Raw genomic sequence first — 16,343 nt, 5'->3', positions numbered from 1 at the left:
CTGGGGCCTTGCAAACTTTTTGCTCAGAGACGCGAGGGCAGCCCTGGCTGGGGGGAGATGGGGCAGGTATTCCTCCCTTAAGTTAGGTTTCTCTGGTTTTCTTTCTACTATTTGCAAGAGGACATGTCTCTGAATTTAGTGTCTCTCTCTTCAGTTTCCAAGCGAAATCTTGCTCGGCCCAGAGCAGACCTGATTCTGCATAGAAGCTAGGTTCCTGCGGTGCCAGCCCAGCGGCCTTCCTGCAGAGATCAGCCGGAGAAGCGAGTGCTACGGTCAGGCAGGCGGAAGCACCTGCCTCCTCCACTCATCTTCCTACCCAGGGCTGAGACGTCTTCGGAAGCTTTGTTGTTTTGATGGAATTTTAGTAGAAAGGTGTAGGTGGCTGTTTCTGTGTTAGTGGTCAAATGAGGATGAGAGAAATTCTCAATGGTTATTAGTTTCAGTCCCTTTCTAAAACCTTCACATGCAGGGAGGGGATTCTTGATTAACTCCTATTTTTAATAAAATCCTGCTCTTCTGATTTAAAGTCCCTAGACCTTCCATTTTTCTTTGAGTGAGGGTAGAAGAGGACGGTCCCAGGGAAGAGAGGTGAGGCCTCTTCAAACAGTAAGAACAAGGTGGAGACCCTGACAGAGGAAGTGAGCCTAAACAAGTTCAGTGTTGAGACATCAAATTCCCACACACTGGCACTTAACTCTGAGATCTGTGAAAATAAATGTTGTGTAAAAACAATCCCGTAATTGCAACATACCCTGAGAATAAGGTGTTTCAATTCATCATCTGACAGAAAAGTCGGCTTGTAGTTTGCCTCTGTATATGGATTGGTGGCACCTTCCGGGGGAGAAAAAGAGAAAGAGTTGAACACTTTATTTTAGTCAGATAATGTCTTGTTCCACTCGACTGCCTCAAACCTTCCAGATGCAGCCTCGTACCTACCCACCGGGAGCTACATTTTATCTTCTCTCTCCTTGGCGGAGATAAGGTGAGCTCTGGCTTTGGACAGAAGCCAAAGAGAATGTCATCGAAAAGTGAACACTGTTGACCACAGGAGACTTAGCAAGCTTGTTTTTGTCACCACAGGGAAAATTCAGGAGCTAACAGAAGTTTAGAAACTGCTTCTAATAGAGAGGAAGCTCTAGAAGCAAACTGGTCGAGACTCCTGGGATGCTCTCTCCCCGCAACATCTATATTAAATGGGTTGTCTAGCGGGTGCTCAAATCACCACTCTAAATGTTCTTGGGAAGTCATCCAGCCTGCCAGGCCCTGAGTAAATACGCTGTGAAAGGCATTTGCTGTGAGTTCCTCTTCATCAGGGTTGAGTTAAATGAGCTTGGCAACCCAGAGAAATGCATTACTTCAGTAAATGCAACTCGAGCTCTCAGGACTGAAAGGGCATAAGACATGTTTAAAAGTCAATCTGGCATCTTTCGGGAGAATAACTTAGAGAAGAATGCCAGCAGTAAACGACTTGGAATCTGCAAAATGGTTAGTAGCACAGTGAAGAAATAAACTAAAACAGCTTACGACAATTCCAAAGACCACCAGGAAGGAGGGAAACAGAACCTGTTTGTGACTTTCAAATCAACTAACAAGGTGCCTATCACTGATCCACACCCCTGCTTTTTAGGATCACTTGAGTTGTGCCACTCTTTTCTTTCCAATGTAACAGAAATTAGTTGTAATGATTTAATCTCTATCTTCGCTAACATGAATTTTAAAATGCCATTCTCCAAGCCCAGGATACAACATTTATATTTTTGAATCAAGGTCAAAAGACAAAACCAGCTACTTCTTATTTCTGGTGGCTTTGTAGAAATATAAAAGACGTAATTCTTTTTACCACGCAGGTCAGAGATCTGAGTGAGCGCCTACTTTCCGATTTCCTCAAATAGTCCAAGTCTAGCTGTGGAAAATTCCAGGGACAGCCTTCCCTAAAATGCCTGCCACAGTTCAGATTTCTCCTGTGGTTTGGATAAGTCACTTCCACGTTTCTGCCTCTGTTTTCTCACCCTCCCCACACTCGGAAAAGAAGGAAAACACTGCCTCCCTTATAAAGAGTTGATCTGGTTTGGGAAAATTCCAGGAAGATGAAAATATCATCAGTGTTCACTCAACAATAAAATGTAGCAAGTGCCGTCAACCAGTGACTCACTCTTCAAAAGAAACCAGGATGAATTTTTCCTCTTAAAAACTGGAACAGAGTTTGCTGTGTCATAAAGGGCAGCTACATTTCTGATGTTTATCATTGTATGGGCAAGGTCCAGGCACCACATATATGCAAGATGGGATGTGTGCCTCTCATATGTATGTAGCCTGGGTTCATACACACACACGTGCATGGCACACAGCCTCTACCCTCTGGGGATGCAGGACAGCAAAACTGCATCTTGATACCCACAGAAGCTTGCTAACGCCGATTTCATTTGGCATAATGTCTGCTGCTGAAAATGACTGGTATACTCCTCAAGGCTACACATTTGCAAGTAATAAACACTGGCCTTAGGGAGTCAGGAATACTCTAAGGGTGGTAACATTTGTGAGCAAGGGCAAAATAGACAATAAAGCCGGGATCTCACCTCGTAACGTTTTCATGTGCTGAACAGCCATCCTCAGCACAGTAAGTTTATCTAATTTCCTAGACATCGCGTTGCACGTTGGTACCAAAGAAGCCAGTTCATCAATAAAACTGTTCATTTTATCCCGACGCCTCTTTTCAATCTGACTGTGAGCTTCCCTGAACAACAATATGAAAAATGATTTCTGTAAAATGTAACAGAGCATCAAAGAAACAATGATGAAAATAACTGTTTTCAATATTCATCTGACAAGGCAAATTTAGAATCTGAAGAATGTTTCAAACTGGGCTTTTCTACTAAAGTCACCCAAAAAAGTGGGGCTCACTGCCAAGTCCGTATTAGTATTTTTTTTTTTAATGCTTACCTTATCCTTAGAATTGAGAAATGTTACAAAAATTGTCTTTTCACAGTCAACTGTGCTTTTAATTTCTCCTCATTTCTATTCTTCTCAGCCCCAATAAAGTTGGATTTTAAGATGGGGGAGAAAGAAAGAAGGGAGGTAGAGGACTTGAAGGGCAAAGCACCCAGGAACAGACATCAGTGAGGGCCCCAGGCTGAGCTGTCTCTGAGGTCTGAGGGCAGTCTGCCATGTGGTCTGTGGGAGACAGACTGACTGAGACACCAGGTAACTAATGCTGCTGTCCTTGGATCAGCCGTGACCCCACCCAGATGCAGCAGATGCTACATCTGTCCCTAAGAGTTGCTGCCCGCCGAGGAGCATGACACGTCCCACGGCACACTCTTTTCCTGACTGGTGTGCACCTGCTGTTTGTGACTGTCCCCCAAAGAGGCGTGTCAACAGTGCCACTGCCATAGCAACAGAACCGTGTGATCTCTCGCCAAAGCTGGTCCATCAGGGAAAAGCCAGCAGTTTCAGGTCCTTTGAATTCTACAGCCCTAGTTCTGTGGCAGGACACAGCGTCAGATGGCCCTGGGGTTAATGGCAGGAGAGTGGAGGACCCCCATGGAGGGGAGTCAGCAAGTGTTGCTGGAGGCAGGAAGGAGGGAGTCAGAGAATCTACTTGAGGGAGCAGGGCCTCCCCAGGCCTGGCCTTCAGCCACACCTTGCAGAGCAATAAGGGCCCTTTCTGAGGCCAGGCAAAGCCGGGGAACTGACTCCCTGAGCCAGGTCTCCCCAGAGGGCCCTGAGGCAGGAAGGAGGAACCTGCTGAAGACAGGGAAAACCTTTAGCCTTGATTTATCTTTGGCTCTCTCCAGAGTTCCCTTCAGATTAAACATGCTTAGACAGCAAAGAGTGAAGGCAGCTCAGCCTGGAGGCAGTGAGGGACAGAGGCCACATCAAGCCAGGGCTCCCCTCCCTCTCACTCCCTAAGGACACGACAGTATCAAAGACTGTTCGACAGACCGGGAACAGATATTCAGAGCCTCCTTGACTGCACACTAAGCAACCAAACCAGGATGGCTTATATACAGAGAGAAGGTCCAAGCTCACCTTGCATTTTTTATTCTTCCTTGGTGCTCTGTGTATTCTAACCTGGAAAACAAATAAAAAGAAACATAATCCCCTGGAGATTAACAGTAGAGTTACACATCCATTTTCTTCCCTGCCTGATCCCGTCCTCTCTACGTGACACACGAGGGCTCTGCTTGTTAGCTACACAGGGTGGGGTGTGTTGTGTGTGAGCTGCTCAGTTGTGTCTGACTTTTTGCGACCCCATGAACTGGAGCCCACTATGTTTCTCTGTCCACGAAATTCTCCAGGCAAGAATACTGGAGTGGATTGCCATTCCCTTCTCCAGAGGATCTTTCTGACCCAGGGATCAAACCCTGGTCTCCTGCATCACAGGCAGATTCTCTACGGTTTGGGTTACAGGGTGGGGCATAGAGGGGAGACAGTTCTGAGCCCACAAGCTCACAGCCTCCTTGCTTATCCCTAATCAAGGAGATAGGTGGAACCTGCACGTTTAATTATGCAAGGAAAATGGCTCTAAGGATGCTGAAGTTCAAATGACTAATTCACGGTACCTTCCGTGAGGGTCATCTTTGTCTGTGTCCATGCTTTCTCTGAGAAAACAAAAGAGAATATAACTGTTAAGACATACAAAATCGCTTCTCACCACAATACAGAAGGCCATCATTTATCCAGAAACCAAGCAATTAGAAAGCTCAAAGAGCCACAGCATTGACTCCTGATGTATAAAAGTAAAACCAACTTGAACCTAATATAAAACCAGACTCACTTTCCAGTTTATCAAATGTTATATATACCACTTCAATAAAGTTTGTGTGTTCATGCATTTTACTATATTGATTGCTTGAGAAAATTGGGAATACACAGCATTCATGGAAACTCTGAGTTAACCAGAGTATCCAAGTAACCATAATATCTCATTCCCCCAAGCCCCCCAACCCCCATCACTCTGGATAAATGGAGTTTATTCATTTGTAAAATGTATCAAGCATCAAACATATGTGGGCATATATACTGAATATCTGTCTGGTGGTGGGTAAGGTGGGGAGGGAGCATCAAAGTGCGCACGAAGGAGCACTGAGCAGAACCCAAGCCAGCTCCCACCACTGCTGCCAGCGCTCTACTTCTCAGCTTGGGGGAAACCCTGAGCCCCGGGGAGCTGGGACAGATGGAGGCATGGGTTGGAGACCACAGAGTCCTGGGGTCACAGAAGGATCTGCCTTCCCTTCATGGACTCTGGAATCCAGTTTTCACAGCACATTATGGGTTCAGTAGAAAACAGACTGAAATCCTCTGAGGAAGGAGTTCTAAATCCTCCAGGTGAGCTCATACCTTCCTCCAATCCCTAAATCACTCAGGAGGACAGACTACCCTCTGGGCCTCTCTCCCTTCTCCAATCATGGCCCTACAAACATCATCACCATTAAGAGAAAAAGCAACTTTCTCAGGAGCACTGAGGTATGCTGCAGGCACTCAGAACAGTGGTTCCCAACCAGGAGCCCGCCATCTCCTCATAGGCGGAGACTTTCTCTACCTGATCTGAAGTTCAGAAGAAATTCTACAGGCCACAGGGGAAAATGAAAAGTCCTCCTCCCCCTCTGTCTAGACTCATGTCTGCTCACTGAGGCAGGTGATCATCGCAGGTGAAAAGAAGCTCTGCCCTAAGGTAGGAGTTTGGTATATTAAGCTGTTAAGGGATGACAGGTGCTTAATTCATAGGGTGTCCATGAATCACAGAAGACTTGCAGACTGGGGTCCATGTGGGAAACCTGGAAGTCCAGAGTGGTGACCAGGGTGGAAACCACAGATCTAGACAGCGGAGGTCTCAGAACATGTCAAGGGCTCCATCAGACAAAAGCTCCACAGAAAACGTCTGGTTTCCCTGTTGTGGAGTTAGTGCCCTGGAAAAACACCCTCTCGGTCCTCACATCCATTCTCCATCCCCTGGGTGGCCGCTCTCTTAATCATCTGGGATCACTTACATATTATTCATAGCATCTCCTAGTGGGCATCTGACCTCCAGCCACTATGCTCCCCAAATCTGACCCGTGAACTTCAGCAGAAGGGACTTCTGCTGTAAGGGGGCACACCTCTCCTTGGAGATTTTCTCTCATTAAGCAGAAGAAAACTCTTCAATGGACATTTGGGCAAGATTCCATGCAGTTGCCTCTACAAAACAAAATGTGCCTTTTGAATGTTCTATGCTGACATATTCCCGAGATGTCTGTATAGATACAAAAGAGTTGACTGTAAGTGTGAAAATGTACTTACTCCAAAGAAAAGCCAACAAGTCTTAAAAAAAAAAAAAAAAAGGTGCTATTTAATGTAAGAGGAACACTAATTCAAATAATGTGTTAAGGACAATGTCACTGCTCCTATACCATTTCCAGAGATGACCTCTACTTTCTCATTCTACAAACATTAAGTAAGCCATTGATGTCTTCCTCTAGACAGGTCCTTAGGCAAAGCTCTCTTTGGAACCACTGAGGTTATATCCATGGACTTAGCCATGTTGCTCAAAGGAGCAAAGGAAAATGAAGAAAGTGGTAAGAGGTGGAACTTGGCTTTAAGGCTATTCTTTTTCCCTCGAAAATCTGGGAACCTGAGCGGGGTGCACAAAAGGAGAGTAAATGGCTCAGCTGCACTGGAGGCTCCCTCCTGCTTGCAATCCAAGGGAAGATAAAGGGAAAAGTCAAGTCAGATCTTTCATCCCCATCCCTTTTCATAGACAAGATCCCTTCTTCCAGAAGGAACAGTAGGGCCCCTGGACGTTCATGCCCGTAAGCTGACACCAAGTTTAGCCAGAGGAAGACAAGCCCAAAGGCCTTACTGGTAGTCTGTGGAGCTGCCCTTGCGTTTCCGGTTGCAATCCACGCCACCGGTGCCCAGAGGGCTGGAGAGGAGGTCGGTGGCACCTGGGGACATGAAGTCACTGATTGTTGAAGAAATGTCCATTCTCTGGTCGGCCATTGGAGGTCTGAAATAGGTACAAGGGGACAGAGGTGCAATTATTTCCACAAGCTTTTCTAAGGTGGTGGAGGACTAGGGTGGCACTGTGGGAGGACAGGGACTTCATGACAGTGCCGACATCTCCCCCAGCCAGCTGGGACGAGGACAGGCACTGCCAGAAGGAGCATCATATTCACTCTAGGAGTTATTATAGGTAATTTAGGCTCATCTGCTTGTTTTTTCTGACAAAGATACAAAGCTCAGAGAAACTAGGTGGCTTCTCTTAGGTCCCTGCACCAGGGCATGAAGAACTAAACCAGAACCCAAGGCTCTAGTAGGTACAGCCCCATGTTCCAGCCATGGAGGTAACCTAGTGTCCCAGATGTTCTCACAATCCTAACTTAATTTTCTTTCAATCAAATCTAATCGATGAAATAAATATGATCTGCTTGTTATCTCTGTATTTTTATTATAGCTTTTATCAAAGTTGTAGGAAAGCATAAAATATCCTTTCTCAGCCTGTAAGTCCCACTTGGGAGTCAAAAAAGCAGTCCCTCCCCGTCACTGGCCCAGGCAAAGTCTGTCTAGTCTTCTCTGCCTGTCCTTCTGCACTTGTGATTCCATTGCAAGGAAAACCTTGCACAATGAAGTGAAAGCACTGCAAACCTTTGCAAAGTATTTTGAGAATTCATATCTTAAAAGTGCAAAGCAAGTCAGCTCAAAAGAGAGACTGGCAAGTACCTTGCAAGAGACTCCAACTCCAAACCCAGGTGAAGGGGGCTGTGCACTGCCAACTGTTGGGGTCTGAGCTCCAGGCAACGTGACAGGGGCTGTCACTCCCTCTCTCTGGGCCTGAGTTTCCTCATCTGCAAAGTGAAAGGTGAGGGTGAGCTTTTGTTTCCACTGTATCCACAGATTAGTCACCGGAGCCCTCCTGGTCACTCTCACTGTCGTTGCTAGAGTGAACACTGACTGTGCACATAGCTCTGTGCATTTGAGCTATTATCTCTTAGTATAAACTTCTAGGAGGACTGACAGGTCTAAAGGGGACACACATTGTATGTTTTGCTAAATACAGAAACACTGTGCTCCGCACAGTGACTTTCATCCCCAATGAAAGCTCTTGTCAATCTGAAGGAAAATACAAAACCTCACTATTTTTACTTGTATCTTAAAATGATTATGAATGGTGTTTCTGTTTATAGGCATGTCTTTCTTTCTTTGATGTGGACCATTTATTTTTTTTAAGTCTTTGTTGAATTTGTTACAATACTGCTTCTGCTGTTTATGTTCTGGTATTTTGGCCATGAGGCATGTATGATCTTAGCCCCCCAGCCAGGGATTGAACCTGCATCGGAAAGCAATGACTTAACCACTGGACCACCAGGGAAGTCCCTATAGGTATTTCTTGATTACTCCTGGTGCCCACTTGTGTCCTGTTTTCTTACCATACTACCTTTAGCATCGATGGGCCTCCTAACTCATGCTCACCTGGGCACCTGAGCCTGGGGAGAAAAGCACATAGCAATCCCTGACTCCCCTGCTCTGAGACCACATTTGCGCTTTCCTCCTCCAACCTCCAACACCTTGATTTTCACCCTTAGCCGATAAGTCAGCTTTCTACGCCACTGAGAAAAGCAGCCAGTGACCACTTCTACCAGCAACCTAGACACTACTGGCTAGGACCCCACACCAAAGCATGATGCACCCTCCTCTCTCATGAGTGTGGACCATCCACCCCAACCCTGCATCATCCACATTCCGCATTATCTTGCATCGCTTCTACAAGGACAAGAACACATTGCAACAACACTCATCTTGCGGGGGCTGGGCAGGGAATAAACTCTTTTGAACTCTATTTCCTTCCAGTTACTGCCCCATTTCTTTGTTTTCAATTGCTTTTCTCTTCCTCAAGACAAATCAACTCAAATCAGGCTTTTGTCCCCATCATTCCAATATATCAGCCCCTGCTGGGTTCATTAATGACCTCCTCATTGCTAAATCCAACGGCCAGTTCTCCATCCCCTCCCTGCTTGGCATCAACACATCTGATAGAGCTGATCTCTCCCTCCCGGCTCTCAGCTTCACGGTTCTCCTACTTCAGTGGTCACTCCTCTTTTGTCTCTACAGCTGTTTCCTCTCGTCTCCCTCACCTCTAGGTGACCGATCCATGGATGTTCCTAGCCCCCCTCTCTGCCTACACTCCCTCCCTGGGAGATCTGCCTAGTTTCACTGTTTTAAATAACTACCTATACTATGACAACTCTCATATTTACATCTCCAGCCCAGACCCCTTCCTGAGTTCCAAAGCATCAACTTGACATCTCCCCTTGAACATACAATAGAAACATGAAACATCCATAACCAATCCCTGGTTGCCCGCAAGTCCAGCCTCTTGGTCATGCCCAGGTCAGTAAGTGGTACTTCAATCCTGCTTGCTGCTTAGGCCCCAAACCTAGAAGTCACCCCTGACTCCTTTTCTTCCATGGCCTGTATCTAATCCATCAACAAATCCTATTAGCTAAACAGTCAAAAAAAAATCCAAAATTCAACCACTTCTCCCCTTTTTCCTTCATATTTCTGTTCAAATGTCCCTTTATCAGTGAAGTTTGCCAGGATAACCATATAATACACACCCCCACAACTCTTTCTAACCACCTCTGCTGCTGCTGCTAAGTCGCTTCAGTTGTGTCCGACTCTGTGCGACCCCATAGACGGCAGCCCAGCAGGCTCCGCCGTCCCTGGGATTCTCCAGGCAAGAACACTGGAGTGGGTTGCCATTTCCATCAGTCCTGCTTAATTTTTTTTCCACTGCCTTTATCCACATCTGGCCAGCAATAACCTACTTAATTTACCGGCTGTCCTCTCCATTAGATCATAAGCATCAGAAGAGCACAGACTTTGGTTTACTGTCTGTACCCTTAGTGCCCAGATCACATTTCAGCACATAGTAAGCACTCAATAAATACATATTGAAAAATAAATAAACTTGTATGTTAGGAATATTAATCTTTGCTGATCATAGATGCTGTAAATAATTTTCTCCCCTTTTTGTCTTTTATCTTTGCTTATGGTGTTTGCACATGATACTAAAAGTGGCAGGTTTTAAAAACTCTTTTCTCATCCCCAAAATAATTTTATAAAAAAATAAAAATTAAAATATCCTCTTCTTTGCTAACAATTTTTGTAACTTTAAAAATTCAGTTTTAATCCACTTGGAAATTATTTTTGGTGCAGTACTTAAGGTTGAGAATTTCTAATTTCCCTCCAAAAAATACAGTTATTCCAACACTTACTAGGTCTACATATCCTGTTACCAGTCACTAGAAATGCCACTTTTCTTGACTCATTTTTCAGTCTGAACTTTCTATTCTGTTCCCTTGACCGGTTTTTTTCCAGTCTGGCACCACACTGTTGATGACTATGGCTGTAAAATACATTTTAATATCTGATAGAACAATTCCTTTCCCTCTTTGTACTTTCTGTTTTCAGAAATTTCCGGGCTAGTCTGATGTATTCTTCAAAGAGTACTTTATAATCATTTAATCACACTAAAGGCCCTGCTGTGGCTGCTGCTGCTGTTATTATTACCAGTACTACTGACATTAAGAGAAACCAGGTCAGCTGTGAGCAGAGCCCTACACTTAGGGTCCCGGTGACCATCTGGGCCACATGTCAGACCTGGGATGCTACCTCTGCCCCCACCGCTCTTTCTGAACAGCCAGACATTTGCATGAGGTGGAGTATTCCAGGTTTCAGGGATTTTGGGAGAAACCACACTTCCTAAACGAAGAACGACCGTCGGGGCTGCAATGATAGTGTATTTAGGTGGGGGTGGGTAGGACAGGATTGTTACCTGAAGTTACGGTTCTTAAACCTCAGATCCACCTTGGGAGAAGCAAGGGGCCGCTGGACTTGTTGGTCACCTCAAAGCGATTTTCATGTTTTGTCGCTTCCTTTCAAGCAGTCAAGTTCTTCCAGAAACCTGCAGTGGGGCCCACAGGAAAAAAAAACCCAGACAGGTCACTTTGAAGTAGACACAGTTGAAAGTCTCACAGCGGCTGAAGGAGATGAGGAGCTCAATCATGACTCCCAATTACAGGGAGCAATGCTGAGCTCACCATCCCATCCTTCAGCTGCCTGTTCAACTCAACTGCAAACACATGAGGAAATATGCCGGGAGATATTTTCTGTGAAAAACAATGCCTTTAAAATTATTAAACGTAGATTCTTGGACACGGCCTTAAGAGGAAGAAGATAATTATATTTTTCATTTCTCCCACTGGGTCAAGCAGTAACAACAGTGAACGCTGACTGAGTGTGTACTTGGCATCGGGCGCTGTTCTTACTGCACCATGTAGATTAACTCACTTAGACCCGACGATAACTCTGAGGTAAGTATTAATACTACTGTTTCCACATTTGACCAAGGAGAAGACTGAAGCAGAGAGAGGTGAAGAAACCAGCCAAGGTCACTCAGCGGGGGAGAGCAGTGGGGCTCCGGGAGCTACACCTGCCCCTGAGGACACCACTTAACTTGCTCCAGCCAAGTGAGTTATCTAAACGCACACAACGTGGAACAATAGAAAGCAAGTCTTCAGGAAACATTAAGCCAAGACGAAATGCCAGCAGGGCCAATGCCTGAAATGGCTGGGAATGAGCTAAGATGTTTAAAGAAAATGTCCCTGAATTTAAGTACGTCTGGTAGAGAAATCAGTTCTGAAAAGCTGCTGACGTCAAAGGGGGGCGGGTGGTGCTGCCCTGCCCACCTGCTGCTGGCAGGATACAGGGTCTCCTCCCTGTCCCTGTGAACCCTGAAAGGGGAACAGGCTCTTAAGAAGCCCCCTTACTTCTTCCCTGCTCCGTCTTGAGATGAAAAGACAGGGGCTTTAAATGGGGTTTTCCTGACCTTTCTGAAGCACAAATTTTGGCGCTTCATATTCCGCGGGCTAATTCTGGCCTCTTGGATAACCTAACTTGCCTAGATCATTACAAAGGTCTTCAAATGAGTATCCAGGGAATAGAAAAGACCGTGTCCTTCCCATTTACTCTTCTTTGCAGTCTGGTTCAGAACCCCTTCCTGTCTGATGCTGGTAACCCCGTCCCAGCCCCTACAAAGATGTGTCCAGGAATTCCGGGCTTCAGTCTCTAAGCCTTATGGATACAGTAGCGGCACAAGGATGCAAAGTCCCCAGGGTAAGGCTGCTGGGGGCGGGGGGTGCTTACCACACAGAACCCCACCTAAATCAGACCAGCATCCAGGTCCCATACTATCCTCCCAACCCCAAACGGGCAACTCAGGATCCACCCTGGGCATAAGCCCCTCTTCTTCCAACACCCCAGAGCCGCTGCCTGGCCCTTGGATAGGAGGGTCCAGCCACTTCCCTGCTAGTCTTGCCCTCTCCTCACTGTGCTCAGAGGCAGGACGCCCCCTTGCTTAAAACATTTCAACGGCTTCGCTGCTCGCCTAGGCCCTCCAAAAATACCCCAAACACCTAGCAGGCAACACCAGGCCTCCACAGTGGGCTTGCTCATTCCCCAGCCCAGGAGTGCGCATCCGCTGCCTGAGGCGCCAGGCCACTGAAGTACTTCAGTTCCCAAGAGCACGAGGCCTCAGCTGCGTCCACTTCGTTTTGCAGGGAGTAGGCGTGGCTCCTTTGCCCACTCGGTCACCTGGTGAACTCCTGCGTGCCTTTCAACTGCCCTCACGTGTCTCCTCAGGGAAGCCTTCGGCTCTCCCCAGCTGCCGACCCTTCCCGTTAGCCGCTGCGGCCCCGCCCCCGCCGTCCCGCCAGCCCCGCCCCTCCCCGCCCCGCCCCCGCCGTCCGCCCCGCCCCCTGCACCTGAATCTCAGGGTTCCTCATCTCCCAATACCATGCCTCTCGTTTTCTCTTTTCCCCACATCCCTGAAATTTAGATAGAGGTCCTCAGGACCAAACGCCCCACGAATTCTCATTTTGATCATTTTTTTCCAATGCTCAGATTTCCTTTATAGAAATCATAAATGCTAACAAACATTTTAGCACTCTATTTTGCAAAATCTAAGCTGTATTTCTTGTATGCTTGGACAAGAAAGCTGAATCAGTTGTGACAAATATTTTTTGGAAAACTGTTTTCTCTCCAGGAAGGTGTTCTTAGATACAAGACAATAAATGAAACAACAGAAGAGACAAAAACCTTTTCTGTGCTGCTGCTGCTGCTGCTGCTAAGTCACTTCAGTCGTGTCTGACTCTGTGCGACCCCATAGACGGCAGCCCACCAGGCTCCCCCGTCCCTGGGATTCTCCAGGCAAGAACACTGGAGTGGGTTGCCATTTCCTTCTCCAATGCATGAAAGTGCTAATTACCTCTTAATAGAGTTTGAGCCAAGGAAGGAAGGGGGCCCCAAGAGACCAAAGGTACCTGGGAGGGGGGACCCCAGCTGAGCGGGGGTTGGGCCAGCCCTGGTGCTGCCATCCAAGTGACACATAGTGAGGATGCTCTGGGGACAGCCCAGCCCTGGTCCTAGAGTGGGTATCACATGTGAGCCCACTTCTGAGCTGGAGATTTCTGAGGGTGGGAGGGAGGCTCTCTGGGTGGCCAGAGAAAGTAAGGCATGAAGGGGCCTGGGAATTATGCCTTGGAAGAGCTTGGGGGCCCCCCGTCCCACCCAGTCCCTCCTCAGAGCCCAGGAAGAAGATTCTCTGTGGCTCCACACAAAGGAACAAGGGGGCTGGAAGAGGTGGGCATTTTAGCCACTGTTAGACACCCAAAGGAGACCACTGCTCCTTCAAGCACAGCAGGGCGAGGCTAACTGCCCCTTAAGAAGCCCACACACACACCGTCCACAGGAAGATGGCCACAGGGAGCCCTCCAATCACAGACCAGGCATCTCTCAGCTTTCCCTCTCCTTGCCCCAGCACCCTAGAATGACAAGAAGAGAAAGCGAAGTGTGCGGATTATACTAAGGTTCAAACCTATAGATGCCCCTCTGTGTGGGGAGTCGGCAGGCTGCCCCATGTCAGGCCCAGCCAAGTGACTCTCCCAGACAGATGAACATGAGTGGAGGGGACAGCAGCAGCCTTTGAACTGGCCCTGACCAACTACCCCCTTACCAAGAGACCAGCGACTGCCAGACAGAGACTCCCCCTTTAGCCAAGGTCTCGGATGGATGGTAGTACCAGCAAGAAGCAAACCTAGGCCACTGTAAGCTCCTGAGATGCTGAGGTTTCTACTAGGGTGACCAGCTCTTCTCTTTGCCTCTGACCTTCCTGTTTGAGCACTGGAAATCCTGCATGCCAGGAAACCCCTTTGTCCCAGACAAACCAGGAGGGCAGGTCCCCTGCTTTTCTCTGCTGTATCACTCATCCTAAGCCGACTGACAGAGGCAGAAAGAAGGAAAAACCAACTCCGATCCTGGAGCCACAGGCCAAGCCTGACCTGGGAGGAGGGAGAGGGAACAGTGCAGGTCACACTGGCAGAGTCTAATCTTCACAGTAACCTATCTGTTCCTCGTGGTCATTACCCCAGTTTTCCAGGTAAGGAACTCAGCATTGAAGAAGTAAAGACATCTTGCTTAAGATGACACGGTTAACAGGTGGGGACTGAAACCCATGTGTGTCTGGCTCACTGGTGGTTCTTCTTTCTTCTGCCACATCACTGCCCATCCAGCCCCCAAAGCCATCCCCACAGTGGAAAAGACAAACAGCCCAAAACAAGCACTCCTGGAGAAGGAATCAGGGAAGCGATAAGAAGCAATCCTGGTTCAGGAAAGCTACAGAAACTGTCTCTGGGCTTCCTGGCAGCCAGGGCAGAGAGGGAAAGGATCAGCCCTCTTCCTTCATTAAGGTTACCAAAGAGGGGTACCTGTTTGGGAGACTGTGGGACATGAACAACGCTATGCCAGATGGCTCTGGGAAAATAAGGACCCTAGTAAAAGCATGTCCCCCTTCCTGCCCCCACCTGCAAGTGTAACAGCTAGATGGAGCTCTATTGAGACCACTTTATGAAGTCCCAGATGTCACTGGGGTACTGGTTTTTGGTGATGTGGCTTAATAAAAGGGCATGGCTTAGGAAAATATGGATGATAGTGAATCAACATCCTTGCTTACCCTGTCTAGTCAGCTGCGTGCTCACTGATGGACTTCCCACAAAACCCCCAGCTCCCTGTAAGGACCCCTGTGTGGCCACCTCTGCCTCCCCACAACATACAAGGAGCTGGCCCTGGACACAGCACCTGCTCCAATTCTCCATCATATTCTCAACTTGAGGTTTACTATGGGGAGGAATGTGGAGTTGCTCTGGTCTGTTCCTATGGTGGTGGCCTTTGAGCAGAGATAACAGACTGAAGGGTCGCTGGCCCCACTGCAAATCCCCCTGAGACCCTCTGGTTATTCTGACAGCTTGTGGGGAGTTTGGTTGCCTTCCTTTAAAACAGATGGATTTAGCGATCATTCACCCACAAAACCAGGTGCCTCAAGTCTAAGGTAACAAGGGCTTGCCCCAGTATCATTAAGCAAGCATTTCTTCAGCCCAAGTGGAAGCCAGGGCACCCAGGACACAGAGGGGAATGTTTAAATCCCCTCAATCGTGATCACTGCAAAAGGCAGCGCCCTGCCTGCAGTCATGCGAGCAGCACCCTACCCAATGCCAGTATGCACCTTCACTTCTGTAAGTGGCAGAGATTTGTAGAGCATTTACCCTAAATTTCCAGCAGGTGGTGGTCAAGTGTCTTGAGGAAGGAGTGCCTTTTTTTCTAGCTGTGGGCCGCAACGTAGCTGAAGTATAGGAGCAGAACAGAGGAGAAAATGATTAGCTTATTTGATGGTGTGTGCAGGGAAATGGAAGGAGGAGGGACCAGGGAAGAGGTGAGTCTTGAACCAGGTGTTGTAGATGCTTGCCTGGCAGGTTGGATAGTTGGAATGATGTTCTGCGCAGAGGACAGTGTACGTGCAGCGGCTGTCAGGGGCCTGCGGAGAATCCCGCTTGTGGCGCTTGTGTACCCAGTCCTGCTGGAAGCTTTAGATGCTTGGGAATCCTGAAATCAAACAAAAATCAAGGAGCTTGCACTTGGAACTACAGGACTTGAAGGGCCTGTTGAGAGGGTAGCACAAGGGGCAGGGACTGTGAATTCTGGATTAGATTGTGAACAAGGCTGGTCGATGCAGAAAAGATCCCCAACACCATGGACAGAGGAGAGTCTACAGCATTCCAGTCTTGGAGGCCTACTGAGGGCTGTGAGATTCTGCGATCTAATTAAGAGGCACAATACAGGGCATACTCCTAGCCTAGCAATGGTGCTAAGTACATGTTTGCTGAATGAGTGAGAAAGGGATGCCTTCTTAGACCTTTGCCAAGTCTATCACTGAAGTATAGGAAGGAGAAAAGCCAGAGGAACAAGCTACAGAT

General features: G+C 47.5%; 1 protein-coding gene across 10 annotated transcripts in view; it reads right to left on the bottom strand.

The window, feature by feature from the left end:
• The window catches only part of ARNTL (aryl hydrocarbon receptor nuclear translocator like), a 108,009-nt gene that overhangs the window by 25,007 nt on the left and 66,659 nt on the right, over window positions 1-16,343 (bottom strand). For 8 of the 10 annotated variants that reach the window (XM_027563324.1, XM_027563321.1, XM_027563323.1 and 5 more), the window contains 7 exons: window positions 10,814-10,942; window positions 7,699-7,823; window positions 6,839-6,985; window positions 4,563-4,601; window positions 4,030-4,071; window positions 2,577-2,734; window positions 752-831 (listed from right to left, as the gene is read on the bottom strand). In XM_027563324.1, coding sequence (XP_027419125.1) covers window positions 752-831; window positions 2,577-2,734; window positions 4,030-4,071; window positions 4,563-4,601; window positions 6,839-6,978 — 459 coding nt within the window. In that variant the 5' untranslated portion in view covers window positions 6,979-6,985; window positions 7,699-7,823; window positions 10,814-10,942. Of the gene's footprint in view, window positions 1-751; window positions 832-2,576; window positions 2,761-4,029; window positions 4,072-4,562; window positions 4,602-6,838; window positions 6,986-7,698; window positions 7,824-10,813; window positions 10,943-15,635; window positions 15,716-16,343 lie in introns of those variants that run through there. The other 2 variants (XM_027563326.1, XM_027563329.1) reach the window with 2 other exon arrangements.

Source organism: Bos indicus x Bos taurus, chromosome 15 (assembly GCF_003369695.1).
Source record: "Bos indicus x Bos taurus breed Angus x Brahman F1 hybrid chromosome 15, Bos_hybrid_MaternalHap_v2.0, whole genome shotgun sequence".
Lineage (NCBI taxonomy): Eukaryota > Metazoa > Chordata > Mammalia > Artiodactyla > Bovidae > Bos > Bos indicus x Bos taurus.
Note: the sequence above shows the minus strand (reverse complement) of the source record. Positions and strands in the feature narration are given on the sequence as shown.